The 21644-nt window shown below is 21.3% G+C and overlaps 2 protein-coding genes across 3 annotated transcripts in view; both read left to right on the forward strand.

Moving 5' to 3' along the window:
• The window catches only part of LOC122511673 (transmembrane protein 132E), a 114630-nt gene that overhangs the window by 59917 nt on the left and 33069 nt on the right, over window positions 1-21644 (forward strand). For both annotated transcript variants that reach the window (XM_043627077.1, XM_043627078.1), the window contains exon 2: window positions 16752-17190. In XM_043627077.1, the coding sequence (XP_043483012.1) occupies window positions 16752-17190 (439 nt within the window). The remainder of the gene's footprint in view (window positions 1-16751; window positions 17191-21644) is intronic.
• LOC122511674 (phospholipase A2-like) lies at window positions 1767-12339 on the forward strand. Its single transcript, XM_043627079.1, has 4 exons — window positions 1767-1928; window positions 5292-5451; window positions 8373-8525; window positions 11064-12339. The coding sequence occupies exons 1-4, from the start codon at window positions 1799-1801 to the stop codon at window positions 11149-11151; spliced, it is 531 nt and encodes a 176-aa protein (XP_043483014.1). The 5' UTR covers window positions 1767-1798; the 3' UTR covers window positions 11152-12339.

Below are 21644 nucleotides of genomic sequence, written 5' to 3' on the forward strand. Positions count from 1 at the left end.
TCATTTTTAGAAAGTTTAAAAGCTATCCATTAAAAATTGTGAAATTTGGAAATTTTCCATTTTTCAAGTTTTTGAAAATATTTTTATATTTACATCTTAGTTGTAGAATAGTATTTTTTGAAAAATTATGCTAAAATGTGACCAAATAACATGTAATACTCAAATATAGAAAGTTTAAAAGCAATCCATAAAAAAATGTAAAATTTTGAAATTTTCGATTTTTTGAAAACATTTTTATACTTACATATTAGTTATAGGACTTTATTTTTTGCAAAGTTATGCTATAATGTGACTAAATAACATATAATACTCAAGTATATAAACTTCAAAAGCAATCCATGAAAAATAAAAAATTTTGAAATTTTCGATTTTTTGAATTTTTTGAAAAAATTGAATATCTCCCGTTCTAATTAATATTTTTTAAATCTGTAAATTTATAAACCTTCCTTGGGTCAATACCTAATAACCTACCAAGTTGGACTTAAATCGATTCACATGTTTTTGTGTGATTGGGGTACAAAGTTTTTGTGACAGACAAACATACATACATACATACATACATACATACATACATACATACATACATACATTACATTTTTTAAGAACATTTTTGGAATCTCTGATGTCCATAATAACTAATCATGTTAACATTTTGAAGTTTTAAGCAATGTACAGACAGACATCTGATTTTATTAATAAGGATTGAATTCTCTAAAAACTTTCTGAAAATTATTGCGAATAATTGATTTAGAGAAGTTTATAAAAATTGTAAAAATAATTGAATTTCAGAAGAATTGCAATTCCATAGAAATTTTTAAAAATAATTAAATTTTAGAAAATTGAATTGAAATTAAAAAAAAATTTTTTCTTGGGAAAAAATAAATTACAAGTATTTAAATATTTATTTGTTTAATAAAGGTATTGAAATTTTGAGTAATTGAATTCTGGAAAATAATTTAATTTCAGAAGATTAGAATTGAAATTTAAAAAATTTTAATTCACGGGGGAAAATAATTACGAGTATTTAAATATTTATTTGTTTATTTAAATTATTGAAGTTTTGATTAATTGAATTTTAAAAAATAATTTAATTTCAGAAGATTAGAATTGAAATTTAAAAAATGTTCATTCATGGCTGAAAATGAATTACAATTATTTAAATATTTATTCATTTAACAAAATTATTGAAGTTCTGAGTTATTAAATGATAGAAAATAATTGAATTTCGAAAGAATTGCAATAATTGAAAATTTTTCAAATAATTGAATATCAGAAGATTGGATTTGAAATTTAAAAAGTTTTAATTCACACGAAAAAATAATTTACAAATATTTATTTGTATTTTTTATTATTTTTTTAACAAAATTATTACGGAAGTTTTGAATATAATTGAATTTGGAAATCAGAGAAAGGTCATGGTAATTTTTCTTCTCAAATCAAATTTCTAGATATTTTTTTTCCATTCTTTTGCTTTTTGAATGAATGAATTTTCATTTGATTTAATTCTTTAACATATTTTTTATCATTTTTAGAGGTGAATTAATTTTGTCGTTTTATTTATTTATTTCTTTCTTTGTCACATTTTTTAAAGTCAACCGGTGTGTATTTGAAGATAAGAAGAATTGGGTTATGCATTTTGAAGAGTTAGAAATATATAAAAAAAAGTAGAAAATCTTTGACATTTTAGAAGGCTAAATTGTCACCTTCAGATTCGTGTATAAATACAAGAGACACAAAATTTCAAAATTTTATTTCCATCTCGAGTGTTGTGAAGTTAATTTAATTCGATAAAAAAAAAATGTCAGGCATATTTAATCTTCTCAGTTTCAATTATCTCTTCTTCACATCTATTTCTTCAGTTGAGATTAATTTTATTAAAGATTATTTCAATGGACCTGCAGTAATTGGTACAAATTTTGTTTATCCAGGTGAGACAAATTTATCTTCATTGTAAAATTTCACTAAAAAAATAAAAAATTGGAATTTTCTTTTGAAAATTTTTCTGTTTCATAAAATTATGAAATTTCTCTCTCTATTTTTCTCTCTCTTGAAAATTTCAAATCTAAATTTAGAATATTGAAATTAAACAAAATCGTTTTTTAATTTGAAAATAACCTTAAACTTTGAGCATTTTGCAAATTTTGCATTTGAAAACTTTGAACATAAATTTTATGCACTTTTATGCCCCATGTACCTGTTCAAAAGGAAGGGAAATAAGTTTTTGAAGGAGGAATATATAGGAGAGGATAGATAGAAAAAGGGGAATTTTACAGTCTAGCCATCATCTTGCAATGAAAACTTTTCGCAATAATAAAGTTTCACAAAGTTCCCCTTTTTCAAAGGACTTTCTAAAACTCAAACAAACAGAAATAAGAAGAAAAAAAAGTCTTTGCAAAAAAAAAAGAAAGAAAGAAAAAAAAATCTACAATCGTAATACGTATTTTCGTTTTAAGACTATTAGTGTATAACAAAAGTTGAAATATGAATAACAAGTAAAAACTGAAATTAATTATAAAAAATCCCCTTTTCTTTTTATTTCGAAACTTTCAAATTGGAAATAAAACTAAAAAGACTTTTTTATTGTATTTCGGATTTCTGTTCGAAGTTTGAAGTTAGTTGTTTGCTTTTTTGTTTCCTGATTATTTGGGAAATTTTCTCTTTTATAAATGTTTTGAATTTAATGTTTAATGTTAATTTTACTTTATATTGTCTTTACAATTATTATTTAACGCAAATAAAAAAAATTTCAAGCAACTTTATGAAAATTGCAATGAAAATAATTGAATTCTTAAAAGAAATCCTATTGTGAAAATAATTGAAATCTTTCGAAGAATTTTATTAAAATTTGTGAAAATAATTAAATTCTCCCGAAGAATTTTATTGGAATTTTTGAAAATAATTGAATTTTCATAAAGAATAATTGTTTTTTTTTAAATTATTTTATTTTACATTTGTAAACAAGTAACAAAAAAAATGCTTCAAAATTTGTGAAAATATTTCAATTCTTTCGAAGAATTGTATTAAAATTTATTAAATTAAACAAATTCTTTGATGGAATTCTATTGTTCCGTAAAAAGGATAAAAATCTTCAGAAATTTTAAACAAAATTCATCGCAAGAATTAAATTATTTTCATAATTAATGGAATTCTATTGTTTATGAAAATAATTGAATTTTTTCGAGGAATTTTATTAAAATTTTTAAAATAATTGAATTCATTCAAGGAATTTTATTAAAATTGTACTGAAAATAATGGAAATCTTTTAAGAAATTCAGTTAAAATATTCTATTGCAAATAATTGAATTTTTATTAAGAAATTTATCAAAATTTTTGAAAATAATTTAATTTTTTCGAAGAATTACATTAAAACTCTTAAAAATAGTTGAATTCTTTAAAGAAATTCTATTAAAAGTGTATTAAAAACAATTGAATTCCTTATAAAGGAAAAAGATCCTAAAAATGTTAATAAAATTGTTCACAAGAATTTTCAATTATTTTAACAATTAATAGAATTCTATTACTTATGAGAAATATTGAATTAAATATTAATGAATTACAATTATATTAATGATTTTAATAATTATTGGAATTTCATTGAAATTAATTGAAAATTCCTTCGAAGAATTTCATTAACTTTATATAAAAATAATTCAATTCTTTCGAATTCTCAAAGGTAAAAAATTAAAACAAAATTTTTGAAAATAATTGAATTCTTTTAAAGAATTTTATTAAAATTTGTAAATATAATTGAATTTTATGGATTAAAACATTTTTTTAAACATTTAAATAAATTCCTTTTGGGAAACTTTATTAAAATTGTACAAAAATAATTAAATTTTATAAAACGAAAATAATTGACTTCTTTCAAAGAATTTTATTATTTATGAAAATAATTGAATTTTATAGATTTAAAATTTTTTTTAAACATTTAATTAAATTCTTTTGGGAAACTTTATTAAAATTGTACAAAAATAATTGAATTTTAGGTACGAATTTTATAAAACGAAAATAATTGAATTCTTTCAAGAAATTTTATAAAAATTTGCAAAAATAATAATTGAATTTTATGGATTAAAAATGTTTATTAAACATTTAATTCAATTATTCTGGGAAACTTTATTAAAATTATACAAAAATAATTGAATTTTATGAAACAAAAATAATTGAATTCTTTCAAGGAATTTTATCAAAATTTGCAAAAAAAAAAGAGAATTTTATAGATTAAAAATTTTTTTAAAACATTTAATTAAATTCTTTTGGGAAACTTTATTTGAATTGTACAAAAATAATTGAATTTTATAAAACGAACATAATTGAATTCTTTCAAGGAATTCTATAAAAATTTTCCAAAAATAATTGAATCTTATGGATTTAAAAAATTTTTTAAATATGTAATTAAATTCTTTTGGGGAATTTTATTTTTGTAAAAATAACTGAATTTTAGACTTCAAAAATTTTTTAAATAATCAAAATTTTTTTGGGAAATTTTATTTTAATTGAACGGAAGTACATAATTGAATTCTTTCAAGTATAATATTCTTTAAATTGCAGTGAAAATAATTGAAAATTCCTGTGAAAAATGTTATTATTTATGAAAATAATTGAATCCTGTAAATAATTTTATCAACATTTTTTAAAATAATTGAATTCTTTCAAGGAATTTTATTAAAATTGTACTGAAAATAATTGAATTTCATAGCTATTTAAAATTTTTTCAAATAATTAATTTCTTTTTGGGGAATTTCTTTATAATTGAACGTAAATAATTGAATTCTTTCAAGGAATTTTCTTTAAATTATACGATAATAATTAAATTTGAAGAAAAAAATAAATAAATTTCGATTTATTTGAACCTTCCAAACTTTTGGGGTCATATATTACAAAAATTATGAAACTATCTTATCAACCCAGACCCAGACGTTAGGAATAAATTTTTGAATACCGCATACTATTTAAAAATTAATTGTATTATGGACGTGAGGTAAAAAATTGCATATATATTATTTATTTATATATTGAAGAGAATAAAAATAAGTGTTCGTTGAATAGTGTAAAAGAGAGAAATTTCTTTTAAAAAGTATTGCGCGAAAAATGTCGAGAGAGAGAGAGGAAGAGAGAGAAAATATTCAAGAGACTCGATTTCAATTGAACATTCCAATGTAAAAGTACATATATCACACAAGTCTCTTGAGAAGGTCCAATACGTCTGATAGCTGTCTGCACGTGAAATGGGATCCACAAACTTGTTACGACTTGTGTACGATGTACATATGTGAATATCCTGTGTGCAGGCACAAAATGGTGCGGAAAAGGAAATGTGGCTTTCCACTACAATGACCTTGGGAAATACGCAAAAACGGACGCATGCTGTCGAGATCATGATCATTGTAATGATGTTATTCATTCTACCGAGACAAAATACAATCTCACCAATTTGGCGCCTTTTACAAGGTTTTTATTGTATTTTTTTTTACTCAAAATTTGGATAATTGAAAATTATAATTAGCATAATTTATAATTGAATAATTAGTCAATTTTTTAGGGGAATTAAAATATTTATTATTAGTATTTTCATTGAAAAAAATTTATTTAATTCAAATTACCGATTTCTTGTTTGTTAACAAATATTTACTTGAATCAAATAAATATTTAGTTGAATCAGTTAAATGGTATTTGCTTCAAATAAAATTTATTTGATTTAAATAAAGTTTATTTGATTAAAATAAAAGTTTATTTGATTCAAATAAAATTTATTTGATAATAAACAAGAAATCGGTAATTTGAATTAAATAATTTTTATTTGAATCAATTGAATTGTATCTAATTCAAGATTACTTATCTATTATCAAATAAATATTTACTTGAATCAAATAATTTTTGTTTGAATTAATTAAATAGTATTTGTTTCAAATACTAAAATTTTTGGTTCAAATAAATACAATTTATTTTATTTAAAAAATATTATTTGATACTAATAAATATTTATTTGATATTAGACAAGAAATCAGTTATGAATCAAATAACCGTTTGATTTTAGTAAAATTTTTTCAAGGTAGATAATTAAAATTTTGAAATATATAATTAAAAAGTATTTAAATCAATTAAAATTTTGTAAAAATTGTAATTGAAAATAATTGATTTTCTGTTAAATATTTTATTAAAATTTTTAGAAATCAAATTTTAAAGAATTTTAATTGCTACTTTTGAAATTAATTGAATTCTCAAAAATATTAATGAAAAATTTTCAAATTAAAATTAAAAAATGAAAATTAATAAAAATTATATTAAAATAATTTTTAATAAAGTACTTCTTAGAGTTTGTTCATTATAATATTTTAAAATTCAATTTTTTTCCATATATTCAGTTAAATATTTTTGTCAAATATCTGCAAAAAAATTATTATTAAAATCATTTTCAAAATTTGTAATTAAATTTCTTTATTATTAATTTTTAACCATTTCCTAAAAATTCTTTCAAAAAAGATTCAATTATTTTCTAAATTTTGTACTAAATTTGAATTATTTGATAATTTTCAATTATATTTTAGTAAAAAAATCTGTTATATACCAAAAAGTATTTTAAAATATTTTTAAAAATCTACACTTGCACAATTAATATAAAAAATTGATTTTTAGTATTTAAATAATTGAATTCTCGAAGAACTTTCGGAAAATTATTGAAAATAATTGATTTAGAGAAGAAGTTTAGTTAAACATTGTAAAAAAAAATAAACGAATTCCGAAAGTATTGCAATTGTAATTTTTTTAAATAATTATTTTTTTTGTTTATTATCAAAAATATTTTTGCAGAAGGTTTGAGATTGAAATTTAAAAAATTTTAGTTCCTCTGAAAAAATAAATGACGAGTAATAAAATATTTGTTTTTAGAAATTATTCAAGATTTGAATAATTGAATTTATCTTTTGTTTTTATTTATTTTATTTCATTTTTTCCGTTTCTTTTTTCTTTAGAATCATATTTTTAAATAATTTTTGCCGAAAATTCCCTTTGTTTTTGTTTATTTTATCTTTATTTTTCTCCTTTTTTCCTCTATAGAACTAAATTTGTAAAAAAAAATTTTCAATAATTGCCTATTGTTTTTGTTTGTTTTATTTTTTTTTCAAATTCAATTCGTTTTCTATTAAAAAAAAGGATAACTTGTTGAAAAATCCTCCCATTCACAAATTTCAAAAATTTGTGTGAATTGTCGATATTTTAATAGAATCAATTTGATTGAGAATTTCATTCCCAAAGGAATTTTTTATTTTGCTTTGTTTTACATCTCCTCGAAAAAAAAATTGTCATCACGTAATTTTTTTCCAATATTTGAATATAAATTAGTTTCTTTCTTTTTTTTTTTTTAAATTTTCCAACAAGTTCCATTTTTTTGTAGTGTCTGTGAAAATCAATCGCATTGGGAATTAAATAGTTTTAATAAAATAACAATTCTAATTGTGGACATATAGAATGTTCAATTGAGCAAATAACAATATATAGTTGCGGAGTAAAAATTGACCTAGTTGGGGAAAAAAAATGTTTAATCATTCTATTACTAGATTTTATAGAAATAAAAGAAAAAAATGTTGAATTCTTATTCGTAGTTTCGTGAAAGTTTCTTTAAGCAAAGTTTAAATAAAACACAAATAGAAAGAAATAATTGAAGAAGGTAAAGTCATTCTTATGAAGATTTTATGCAATTCTTTTTTATTTTAATGAAGTTACCCTTTATTACCATTTTTATTTCTACCCTTTTTTTCTTTTTTTTTCTTTCTTACTCTTTTTTAATTGTCTAAAATTAATAAATAATATTAATTGAAATATAAACTATAATTTAAAAACTTCTTTTCGTACTTCTTTCTCTTTGTACTCTTTTCCTTTTGTAATTTTCTCTTTTTGCAATTTTTCACAAATTTCTCGCTTCTTACCAAATTTAATTAACGTGGAAAATTTTTTTTTTCCGAAATTTTTTGCTTTATTATATTTATATTGAAAAGATTTTTTTACATTGTTGCGAATTAATGTCTCGCCCCTCTATATACAATGCTTTTGTAAAATCCAAAGGGAATGGAGTGCATTGAGTGTTATAAAAGAAAGGAGAGTTAAAAGGGAAGAAGAATACAAAAGTGTTGTACACCCCTCGGGTAATCGATGTCGAATTCTCTCGCCTGTCCTGAATTCGAAATATAGCGAAAAGCAATGCAGTAAAAATAATACTATAGGTCTTGTCTATAAACAGAAAAATTTTTGAAACTCTTTTTATAGAGAATAAAAGCTCTCTCTTTCTTTTTCTCTTTGGAAAAATCGAGAGAGAGAGAGAGAGAAAGAGATTTTACAGTTGTCAGAAAATATTTGTGTTATTTTTCAATTATTAGAGTGCATTGCTCCTGTGAAGAGAAATTTTACAATTGTCTTCAACAATCAAGGGATAAAGTTGGTAGCAAAATGGGAATTCTTTACTTCAACATTCTGGATACTAAGTGCTTCCGCAAAGATCATCCGATACGAGGTTGTAAACGATACTCAAGGTAATGCTCCCCATTTCATAAAATTTACCATCTTATATTTCTCTATTTACAACAGTCATCCCTCCCGGAAACACGAGATACAATGCTGTAACATTTTTCATTAATTTTCTCCAAATTGCTTTTTCACCAAGAAACTTTATTTGCTCCGAGGAAAGAAAAATATTGTTTCTTGATTTTTTCTAGTCTTCCAATTTTTTTTCTAGTTTTTAATTTTATTTATCTTTTTCTTTTTATTTTACATTTTTTTCATTAATCAGAGTTGCCACAGGTCAGGGAATTCAGGGAAAATTCAAGGAAAGTAAAATTGGTCAGAGAAATCTGGGGAAAGTCGTGAGGGTAAAATTTGCAACGTTTATTGAAAAATTATTATTATTTTATTTATCGAGAAGAAGAAAAAATATTTTTTAAGCGAAAAACAATATTTTTTCTTTACAAATTTTTTTCTTTATTAAATTGTCAATGTAGAAGCAATGTGAACATTTTTTTTAAGACAAAGAATTTAATAGAAAAATATTTTTTATTCTAAATCGTTTATTTTTAAACGTTGTGAACTTTAGCAACGTGAAAAGTCAGGGAATTTTATAAAAGTACCTTTTGAGAAAAAATATTATAAAATAAAATAAATATAAAAAAATATAAAAGATAAGCAAACTCTGACTTTCGGTATTTTTAATAATATTTCTTTTTGAATATTTTGAATTAAAAAATTGATGTATTGGAAATAATTGAATTCTTTCTTGAGCAGAATTTAATCAACATTTTTCAAAATATTTATATTCCTTCGAAGAATTTTATTAAAATTCTTAAAAATAATTGAATTCTCTCGAGGAATTTTATTAAAATTGCATTGAAAATAATTTAATTCTTGCGAAAAATGTTATTAAAATTTTATATGTTTTCAACGTTCAAATGAAAGAAATTTATTTTCAAAAATTGCTTATACTAAAATGGAAAATGATTTAAATTAAATATTTATTTAGTTATGTAACAATTCATTTTTTTATGTTCAAAATAATTTTTATAATAAAATACAAATTTAAAGAAGTAAAAAAAATATCGTCGTTCTTTTAAACGTTCAAAACTATACAATGATAAATTTTTTTAACTTAATAGAAAAGATTTGAAGAATTTCTATAATTTTTTAACGGAAAACTTGAAATAATATTAATTTAAAATTTATTAAGTGAATGGATTTCATGAAAAAATTTCTTTAAAATTTTTAAAATAATCGTGTTCCTTAATAATAATAATTATTATTATTGAATTTTATTAAAATTATATTGCAAATAATTGAATTTTTATTGAGAATTTTATCAAAATTTCTGAATATAATTAAATTCTTTTGAAGAATTCTATTAAAACTATTAAAAATTTAAAAATAATTGAATTCTTGCAACGAATTTTATTTAAATTTTTGAAATGAATTATAAAACAATTTATCAAAACTTTTGAGAATAATTGAATTTTTTAGACAAATTATATTCCAATTTTTAAAAAGAATTGAATCTTTTCGAGAAGTTTGATTAAAATTGTATAGAAAATAATTGAATTCCTGATAATCATTTTATTACTTATAAAAATAATTGAATTCTTGAAGAAAATTTTAATATTTAATAATTGAATTGCTTTGAAGAATTTTATTATTTATGAAAATAATTGAATTCTTGAAAATAATTTTTAAAAATTTTGGAAAATATTAAACAATAATAATTAATTAGTAAATTAGTTAAAAATTTAATTAAATTAAATTAAACTTTGAGAAAATTTGAATTTTAAAAAAATTTAATTTGAAATTCCGTGTAAATTAGTTTTTTGAACAATTTTTATTGTAATTTTTGGAATATACATTTAATTGAAAAATTTTTGAATAATTGAAATTTTATAAAATTGAATTGTAAATGAAAAAGGATTTCAGAAATATTTTGGATAATTTTTTTCCTTGAATATAATTGAATTTTTAAAGAAGTTTCTCAAATATTATTTATAATAATTGATTTAGAAAAGAGTTTTGGGTAAAAAATTGCGGAAAATTGCGAAATTCTGTCTCGAAATTAGGAAAAAACAAAGTCAAATTTTTGTGGCAACCCTGTTAATTTCCTCGAAATTACCTTTGACTAAAAAAAAAATTTTTTTTTAAAGAAAAATATTGTTTCTTGATTACTTGTAATTTTCGAAAACATTTTTTTTTAAATTTTTATCATTCCATTTTTTATTTATTTTTTGTATCTTATTTATATTTTTTTTACTCTATTTATTTCATTTATTTTTATTATTTAAATAAATTTTTTCCCTTGTCTCCATCATTTTTTTTATCGTTTAAGAAAAGAATTTAAAATTCCAATAAGAGATTAGAATGAAAAGTGAATTTTGTGTGTTAAGAAATTTGTCAGCCAGGACTAATCTTATTGAATTCGTGATAATTTTGACGTGGGCTATTAGTTAAGTCTGTTTGATTTATTTTGAGTAAGAAATCTTTCGATAAATCGATCTTGGATTATATATAGAGTTAGAATTTAATGGACAAAATGTTTTCAACAGATATCGAGGGAGATGTGTCGTGTACGATTTGGATGAAGGCAGATCAATGATACATCAGTGGTTCGACGTGCTTCCCTTTAGAAAATAAATTGTCATCTATATCAAGATTCAAATACACTTGCAAGTTGCAACCAATCTTTCGAGAAATCACTCGATTACAACTATCAAGAATCTTTTCTCGCAACTCTAGCAGTGAAGAGATTTTCAACGTTTGGAGGAGAAATTCAGTTTCTTCACAAATATACATAAATGTCAGTTTTTGATAAAAATGCAACCATTTTTCAAGGTTTGGAAAAATTTTCGAAAAAAAAATTTTTCGACGATGGAATAATATTCGAAAGTGTTGAAAGATGAAATAATTTTTAAAAAATGTTGGTCAAGGAATAATTACCAAAAATATTCAACGATGAAATAATTTTCAAAAATGAGACAAGGAATAATTATGTAGCAAAAATATTCAAAGCTGAAATAATTTTAATAAATGAGACAAGGAATAATTATGTACTAAAAATATTCAACGATAAAATAATTTTCAAAAATGAGACAAGGAATAATTATGTAGCAAAAATATTCAACGATGAAATAATTTTCAAAAATGAGACAAAGAATAATTACCAAAAATATTCAACGCTGAAATAATTATAATAAATGAGAGAAGGAATAATTATATACCAATAATATTCAACGCTGAAATAATTTTCAAAAATGAGACAAGGAATAATTACCAAAAATATTCAACGCTGAAATAATTTTCAAAAATATTAGACAACGAATAATTTTCAAAAATATTCATCACTGGAATAATTTTCAAAAAATATTCAACTCTGAAATAATTCAGGAAAATTCAACAAGAAATAAATTTAAAAAATGTTCAACGCTGGAATAATTCAGAAAACTTTAACAAGAAATAAATTGCAAAAATGTTCAATGAAAAACAACTTTTAAAAATGTTAACCAAGAAGCAATTTTTAGAATAAGTTCCAAAAATATTCATCACTGGATTAATTGTCAAAAATATTCAACGATTCAAGTGATTGACATTAATTAATCATGGAAAAACTACCAAGTAATAAATCTACCAGAAATCGTCTAAATCTCAGCAAAAATGACAAAACTGGACCATATGAAATCGCCAGTGACTGAAACTACATAAACCAAAAATCAAAAGGCAGTGAATAAAATTATCCCAAAATTAAAATTGATAAATTGGAGTTGAAAGAAACTGTAAATAATTGAGTGAAACTATGACAAAAAAATACCAAAAACAAATCGCCAATGGATAAAAAATTTTCTACGATTACTATATTGTTCAAAACTAATTTGATACATTTTAAAATTCGAAAATTTCAAATATAAGTGAAAATAATTAAAAAATACTTGCTTAATTAATATTATCAATATTATATTATTGTAATATTTTTCAAAGAATTTCTTCACATTTTTTTTTAAAACAATTATTCACATTTCTTTCAGAGAATATTTTTTACTTGTGTCTTAAAGAATTGTTTTAAAAAGGAATATTCATTCCGTTTAAATAAGCTTAACTTTAACTCTTGACTAACCATTTAAATGAAAAAAACGTCTTTCTTTTATAGAATCGTGAAAATTTTAATTTGAGTTCCGGAAGAGCTTGTTTATTTTTCTGACGAAACTAATCCCTGGAAAAGCAATTAAAGCAGAGGGCCATCGAACCGGCATCAATTTAATTGCTCCCAACGATTTTAATTGTTCATTTTTTTTCTACTCTCCTTCGCTTTGTATATATGAAAAGCTCTTTGTAATTTTTTTCCGCGTCCCCGCGGTTTTTCTCTCTCTATATACATATACGTAGACAGAAAGAATATTGTTATCACGTTAATGAACTAGACTATGTGCCAATATTCCTTATGACAGAAAAACGCCGTCTCGCAAAATCTATATATATATATTTATATGATTGACCAGTTTTATCTTTCCTTTTGTTCTATAATAGGATTGATCGTTTAATGTCCTTTCTCGAACATAAAAGCTTTCTCTATATATAGTCGCAATATATTAAGAGGATTATGATTAAACAATCGAATAACGAACTTTGTTACATTTATCGTCATTCTACATTCTATTGAGAAGGGGGATTTATTATCCTATTTATGTAATTCCCAAAGACTTAGGAAACAAAGAGGCGATTTTTGAATTTTTTTTTTCTAATTTACATACTAAAAGATACTTTAAAATACTGATAAATACTAAAAAATACTTAACAATACTGTAAAATACTGAAAAATATTAAGAAATGGTAGGAAATACAGAAAAATCTTTAAAAATACTAAAAAATACTTTGAACTACTAAAAAATAGTAAAAAATACTTCAAAATACTAAAAAATACTTTAAAATACTAACAAAATTACTAAAAATTAATTAGGAACATTTAAACCTTTATGACGTCACGTAGCAATTTTTTAAAATGTAAGGTCATAAAGATTCAAATCCCCTTAAATACAATAAAATACTAAAGATACTGAAAAATAGTAGACAATACTAAAAATTATTTTTAAATATTGAAAAATACAGAAAAAAATTTTTAAACTAAAAATCTTAAAAAATATTTAAAAATACTAAAAAAGTGTTTAAAAAGTGTTAAAAATTACTTTAAAATACTGAACAATACTAAAAACTGCTTTAAAAAACTAAAAAATGTTTTAAAAATACTTTAAAATACAGTAAAATTTTAAAAACTACTGGAAAATGGTAAAAAAATACTAAAATGTTATTTAGAATGCTGAAGAGTACTAAAAAAATTTTGTAAACTAAAAAATATTTAAAAAAAATTGGAAAAAATGTTTTAAAATACTGAAAAATATTGAAAAATGTAAAAAAAAACACTAAAAAACATTTAAAAAACTGAAAAATCTTCAAAAATTGAAAAAACTACAGAATAATACTGTAAAATACTTGAAAATACTAAACATATTTAAAATACAGTAAAATTCTAAAAAAAAATACTGGAAAATAGTAGAAAATACTAAAAAGAAAAATTTTTTAATCTAAAAAATTATTTAAAAATACTAAAAAATTATTTAGAATGCTAAAGAGTACTAAGACAGTTTTTTAAACTAAAAAATATTAAAAAATTGAAAAAAAATGTTATTAAAAAATGTTTTAAAATATTGAAAAATCTTTAAAAATTTTAAAAACTACAAAATAATACTTTAAGATACTTGAAAATACTAAAATATCTTTAAAATACAGAAAAAATTCTAAAAAATACTGGAAAATATTAAAAAATACTAAAAGAAACTTTTTAAAATGTAAAAATTATTAAAAAATACTTAAAAATTATTTAGAATACTGAAGAGTACTAAAAAAAGTTTTTTCAACTAAAACATACCTAAAAATTCTAAAAAAAAATGTTTAAAAATATTTTAAAATACTGGAAAATATTGAAAAATGTAAAAAAAATACTAAAAAATAGTTTGAAATTCTGAAAATTTTTTAAAAATTCGTAAACCTACTGAAAAATACTTTAAAATATTGAAAAATATTTAAAAATTATTTAAAATACTGTTAAACACTAAAATATACTGGAAAAAAGTAGAAATTACTGAAAAATACTTTAAATACTGAAAAATAATAAAAAATATTAAAACATTCTAAAAAATTATTTAAAAAATGCTTAAAAATAGTTTGAAATACCGAAAAATCTTAAAATATTCAAAACAATACTGAAGAATACTATAAAATACTGGAAAATACTAAAAAATATTTTAAAAAACAAAAAAATATTAAATAGTACTAAAAAATGGTTTAAAAAACTACTAAAAATTATTTAAAATTCTGTAAAACACTAAAAAATACAGGAAATTAGTAGAAAACACTGAAAATATTAAAAAAACACTAAAAAAATATTAGAAAATACTAAAAAATACATTAAATTACTGAAAAATACTCAAAAATATTAGAATATACTAAAGAATACATTAAATTACTGAAAAATACTAAAATAAATACTAAATCTCTAATTTAAATATTAAAAAACAAAAATATAAATAAAGCGGTATTTAAATGATTGATCTTTTTGGATAATTTCCAAAGATTAAAGTATTCATTGTGATTGATTGCAAAATTTTAAAAATAATTTTTCTAATTCCTTTAACTATTATTATTATTTTTATACAGTCTCAAACTATATTTATGTCTCATTGTTCCCGTGTATTGGAAAATAATATTTTTTTCAAAAAGGTGCGAACATTTTAAAAATATTGTTTCAACACTCTACTAACTTTTAATTACAATCCTTTTCTTCTCAGGCGATTGCTAAACTTTTAATAAACATTTTTTTCTCACTTTTTTTCTGCCAAACGAATGTTATCCTTTTTAATTAAGGCAATGAGAAAAAAAAGTAACTAGTTTTTTTCAATTATTTTTTTTAATATTATTTTATAATACACTTCATTTTAGATATAGAGTAAACATTTTCCAGATGCGATGCTGCAAACATTCTCGCGGAACTAATTTTCAAAATGAAATGCAAATATTGAGAATACTTTGGAAATTCAATTTTCTAATGTGAATATTATTTTTTATGGAGTTTTTCGAGGAGAGTTTTTTTTTTAAATAATTTTTTAAAGGTGTACTTTCAAGGAGATATTTAAAATATAAAAGAGTATAAATAAAAAATGTAAAAATATAACAAATTTAAAAATGTAAAAATGTAAAAATATGAAATACAAAAATATGAAAATATAAAAATATGAAAATATAAAATACAAAAATTGAAAATATGAAAATATAAAAGTATAAAAATTTAAAAATACAAAAATTGAAAATATGAAAATATAAAAGTATAAAAATATAAAAATATAAAAATTTAAAAGCATATTTAAAATATAAATAAGTAAATAAATAAAAATAAAAAAAATGGAAATTAATAAAAATTAAATAAAAGATTAAAAAAAATATTTAAAAATCCATATTAAAGATTAATAATATTTGAAAAATATTTATATAACTGAATATTATGTTTGTAGATCGACCACCTTTTCGAAGAATCAGGAAAAATTTTCGAAACTTTGGTTCATTAAAACTAGTGCCACTTTGACCTGAACCACTTGAATTCTCATCTCACTGTGAGTCAACTTATGTGTTACGTATGGTCTTTAAGTGCGTACTTACGATTCTCTGTGCAGAACTGCAAACAAGATCACATTAAACATCTTGAAATTGTGCGAGAGAGAGTCGCGATAATAAACAAGACATCTTCATTATAATTGCTGAAAATCAACACTCGACCATATTCCATTAAATAAGTCTCTCAATAATTACTCGAATTTATTTTATTATCCAAACTACTTTAAAAAAAACTTGGACAAAAATCGAAAATTCATTTCACTGATAAATATTTAATTATAATTAAATTACCTTAATTTAACTTTATTTATAATTCAAAATAGAAACGATTTAAATTGAATAATTAAAATTTCTTTATTATTCAAATTGAATAATTAAAATTTCTTTATTATTCAAATTGAATAATTAAAATTTATTTATTATTCAAATTGAATAATTGAAATTTCTTTATTATTCAAATTGAATAATTAAAATCAAAAAGCAAAATTGATTTAATTAATTCAAAAAAAAAAATTGATTTTATGTTAATGAATATTTTATTGTATTAATAGTAATACTAATGAATTTTGATTTAATTTCAGATGTTGCGGCCTCGGTTGATGTGCATTTTGAAAATAAGGATGGTGGATTTTTTCTGAAACATTCGCCGAGACAGTATTATCCGTCGACGTCGCGACAAGAAACGATGACGCCAATATCAACGGTAACGGCGGCGTCGCCTCCAGGTTCAATTTTATCCATCGACAAATTCACTGTCTTCCAGACAAGCGAACCGGTTTCAGTGAGAGCGACCTACGGCCCTTTCAGTACAAAACAAACTGTTCCGGCCAGATACATCGTACCGGATCCCCTCGATACACTTCCGTTACCAGATCCAAGGAGAGGACCAAATAATACAACCACATCATCGCTGGCGATGAGCCGGGCATTGTTAGACGCCCAGGAACTTGGAACGAGGCATTTGGATATGTCAGCTCACCTGGTGAGCAACACAGTTGCACGTGATTCACCGGTCCTCAGGTATAATCAATTTTTCACAAAACAAGTTATTTTAATCAATTCCTATCTTTCTCTCTCTACGTATTTTTTTTTTTTTGTCTTTGGCGATCCGATACTGTATTATTATTTTGCCATTTATCATTTTATTTTCTTTTTTTTTGTTGTTTCTTTTTCGTTTGTTCTTTCTTTTTGTTTATTTCGTTTTTTTCTTATTTTGTATCTTTTCTCTTTGTGTTTTCTTCGTGTTTTTGTATTTTTTTTGTACTTCCTTTAAATATTTCTATACGAATGAAAAATTACATACTTTTCAGTTTATCGCATTTAGACGCATAAATATAAATACATTTTGTTTGAATTTTCATAATTTATGAGATCGAATTTCTATTTTTGAGGAATTTTTTTATCTACAGTAATTTTTCTTCCAATATGAGAAATTTCAATCCAACTAGATTTTCATGAAATCGAATTTTTAATCTGATGAATTTCTATTAATTTTGGTATTAAAATTAAATCAGAAATTTTCTATTTTATGCAAATTTGGTTCCGATATGAAAAAAATTATACTTAATTGAAAATAAAATTATTTGAAATATAGAATAATTTATTTGAATTCAAAATAAATTGATTGATAATCAACTTTTTTTCCGCTTTGGAAAAAATTTATTGTATTTAATGAAAGTAAAATTATTTGAAATATAATATAATTTATTTGGATTTAAAATAAAAATTTTGTTTGAATAGAAATACTAACTTTTAAATAATGTGAAATAAAATTCTTAAATTAAATGTAGATTTTTATGAAGTCAAATTTTTAATTATAAAAATTTCCATTTTATGTTATTTTTAATAATTATCGAATTTCTATTAATTTACGTATATTGAGATTCATCGAAAAATTTTCCATTTTAAGCACATTTGGTTCCGATATGGAAAAAATTATATGTAATTAAAAATAAAATTATTTGAAACATTAAATAATTTATTTGGACTGAAAATAAGTTGATTAATAATTGAAAATTGATAATTTAATTCAAAAGTTCCAGTTGGTGAAGTTCACAACATTTATAATTAAACTTTAGTAGAAAAGAATATTTTTCTATTCAAATTTTTGTCTTAAAAAATGTTTACAATTTTTTTTTATTGAAAACATAAAAAGAATAAAAATTCGTAAACAAAAATTATTGTTTTTTACATAAAAAATATTTTTTCTATTTCATCACTGATCATAAAAAGGTGTAAACTTCACGCACGTAAAAATTCAAAATAAAAATTTTGTTTTAATGAAAATACTAACTTTTAAATAATGTGAAATAAAATTCTCAAATTAAATATAGTTTTTATAATATCAAATTTTTAATTATCAAAATTTCTGTTTTATGGAAAAAATTACATATAATTGAAAATGAAATTATTTAAAACATGAAATACATAGTTTATTTAAATTTAAAATAAATTGTCTGGTAATTGATAATTTCATTCGTAAATTCAAAATAATGTCAATCTAAATTTGGATTTTTAATTTAATTTAATTTTAATTATCAGAATTTATGTATTTTATGAAATTTTCAATAATTATCGAATTTCTGTTATTTTTTATATTGAGAACCAATAAAAAATGTTCTATCTTAAGCAAATTTCGATACAATGGAAAAATTTATATTTAAAACATGAAATTCAAAATTATTTAAAACAGAAATTTCGATGTTTTAGTTTTTCGATTTTTTTAACTTATCGTCGAGGTGGAAGTGTTTTAAATTTTCAATGTTTTGTTTCTTCATCTTTACAGGGTTGACACAAGTCGGGAAAATCAGGGAATTCAGGGAAAAGACAGGAAAAATTAAATTGATCGGAGAAATCAGGGAAAAGTTAGGGAATTTTTCAATAAAACTGAAAAAACAACAAACTCCTAGAATTACTACAAAAAATTAAATGTTTGGTGTCCAAAAGAATTTTTGAAAATCTAAAAGTAAAATTGAAGTTTCCAAAATTTTATTAAATACAATTGAATTTTTTTAGAAAAAGTATTGAAATTTTTTGTAAGTAATCGAGAGAAGTTCGCTAGATTAATTTTTTAAAGCTTTTCATTCTATTTTTAAAGATAATTGATTATTTATAAATAGTTAATTTTTTTTTAATATTTGCAATTTTCTAAAATTGCTGTAAGAATAATTGAATTTTTTAAAGAATTTTATTGAATTTTTTGAAAATAATCGAGGAAAGTTTGACATAGTATAACTAATTTTATTTTGAACTATTTTAATCTTTTTTAGAGAGATGAAATTTTTGTGGCAACCCTATAAAGTTTTAAATTATTAGAGTCTAAAATTTTTATTCCCCAGAATTTATTCTATTTTTATATTTACATTTCATTTTCATTTCTGCGATTTTTATTGGTAATGTATTTCACCTTATGCTTTTCGAGATTTATCTACAATTTTCTTTTGTATTTTTATCGTATTCTTTCTTTCTTTTTTTTGTGTACTTTTTCATTTTTTTGAAACCTTGCTCTAATTTCAAAAGATAATAAATTGAAAAAAATAAGAGAGAATGTTTCATTGTGTATGTTAGAAGGCAAATTTAATTTATTTGAGTGCTTTTATAATTATGTGAATGGATAAAAATTCTGATATTATATTTATATATATATATGTATAATATATACAAATATTTTTTCGTAAAGTAACATTTTTATTGGAAAAAAACTGAGAATCCGATTGTACCTTTGAGAATCATAACATGTTCCATGTTATTACGTATTTTACGATATACGGTTGCCCTAAATCTGAGAGATGCAAGTGCTTTTAGACTTATCGATCCAGCCAGTAACACCTACTTTTCTGAATTTTTCTAATACTCTGCGAGATACTTCAAGTCACTGAAATTTCACCAATCTTCTCGTTTCACCGAGAATTCCCTTTTGGATTCTCTTCTTATTCTTATTGGTCGCGATGATAAATCTTCTCGTTTTCTTATTCCCTATTTTTTTCCTCTTTTTTTGGTACTTTAAATAACTTTTCCATTAAAAATTGACTAAAAGCTTCTTTAATATTTTATTCTCTCACACGACAATATTGATTCATGAAGAATTTCTGCACTTCGTTTGTTTCGAAATTGGAAATAAAGTTTTGTATTCAAACACTTTTTTTATTTAAGGATTTTAGTGATGATACTGGGTTGCCACAGGTCATGGAATTCAGAGAAAAGTCAGGAAATTTTATTAAAAGAACTGGAAACAAATTAAATTAAAATTCAAAATTTTGGTGACCTTTTTTGATTTGCCTTAAAACTTTTAAATTACCGAGAATTTTAATACAAAGTATTAAATTTTTTTTAGTTTTGACAATAATTTATTTTAAATAATTTAATTCTTGAAGAGCTATCAAGAAATTATTGTGAATAAATTATTTAATGGATAATTTTGCTTCAAAATTATTCATCAAAATTCGTCCCAGAAATTCAATTATTTTCAGGAATTTTATTAAAATTTTTTGCAAAATTAAATTGTATTCGTAAATAACAATATTCGTCACAAGATTTCAATTATTTTCTAAAGTAGTAAAATTCTTCGTAGAAATTCAATTATTTTCGAAAATTTTTAAAAATTCTCGTCAAGATTTTCAATTATCTTTATAAACAGCAAAATAATTCGCCGACATTTAATTATTATTAATCATTTTATTAATATTCTCGTCAAGATATCCAATTATTTTTATAAATAGCTAAAATCTTTTTCGCAATTCAATAATTTTCAATACTTTTAATAAACTTTTTAAAACTTTCAATTGTATAAAAAAATAATAAAATTCTTCATAGAAATTCAATTATTTTCAAAAAATTTTAAAAATTTTCAATTATTTCAATTTTTTTCAAAAATAACAATATTCACCACAAGAATACAATTATTTTCAAAAATAAAAATATTCTTCGTATAAATTCAATTATTTGAAATTTTTTTTTTAATTTTCTTCAAGATTTTCAATTATATTTATGAAAAGCAAAATTCTTCGCCGACATTCAATTATTTTCAATCATTTTTTTTTAAATTCTCGTCAAGATTTTTAATTCTTTTTATAAATAGCAAAAATCTTTTTTGAAATTAAATAATTTCCACTAATTTAAATAAACTTTTTGACAAAATTTCTATTTCTATTTCAAATAATCAAATTCTTCGTACGAATTCAATTATTTTTTTCAAAAAATTTTCAATTAATTTTTAATTATTTTCAAAAATATCAATATTCGTCACAAGAATTCAATTATTTTCAAAAATAAAAATATTCTTCGTATAAATACAATTATTTAAAAAAAAATTTTTTAATTTTCGCCTAGATTCTCAATTATTTTTATAAATAGAAAAATTCTTCATCGTCATTCAATTATTTTCAATCATTTTTTTAAAATTCCCGTTTTATAATTTCCAATAATTTGAATAAACTTTTTCACAAAATTTTAGTTATTTTTAAAAATAAAGAGAT

This window comes from Leptopilina heterotoma, unplaced genomic scaffold (genome assembly GCF_015476425.1).
Source record: "Leptopilina heterotoma isolate Lh14 unplaced genomic scaffold, ASM1547642v1 Lhet_89, whole genome shotgun sequence".
In the NCBI taxonomy this organism is placed as follows: Eukaryota; Metazoa; Arthropoda; class Insecta; order Hymenoptera; family Figitidae; genus Leptopilina; species Leptopilina heterotoma.

Excerpts from the sequence above, each read along its gene's own strand:
- LOC122511674 (XM_043627079.1), top strand. The coding sequence starts at position 1,799 with ATGTCAGGCATATTTAATCTTCTCAGTTTCAATTATCTCTTCTTCACA. Across the intron at positions 5,452-8,372 it reads AATTTGGCGCCTTTTACAAG|AGTGCATTGCTCCTGTGAAG; the intron begins GTTTTTATTGTA and ends TTCAATTATTAG. Across the intron at positions 8,526-11,063 it reads GGTTGTAAACGATACTCAAG|ATATCGAGGGAGATGTGTCG; the intron begins GTAATGCTCCCC and ends TGTTTTCAACAG.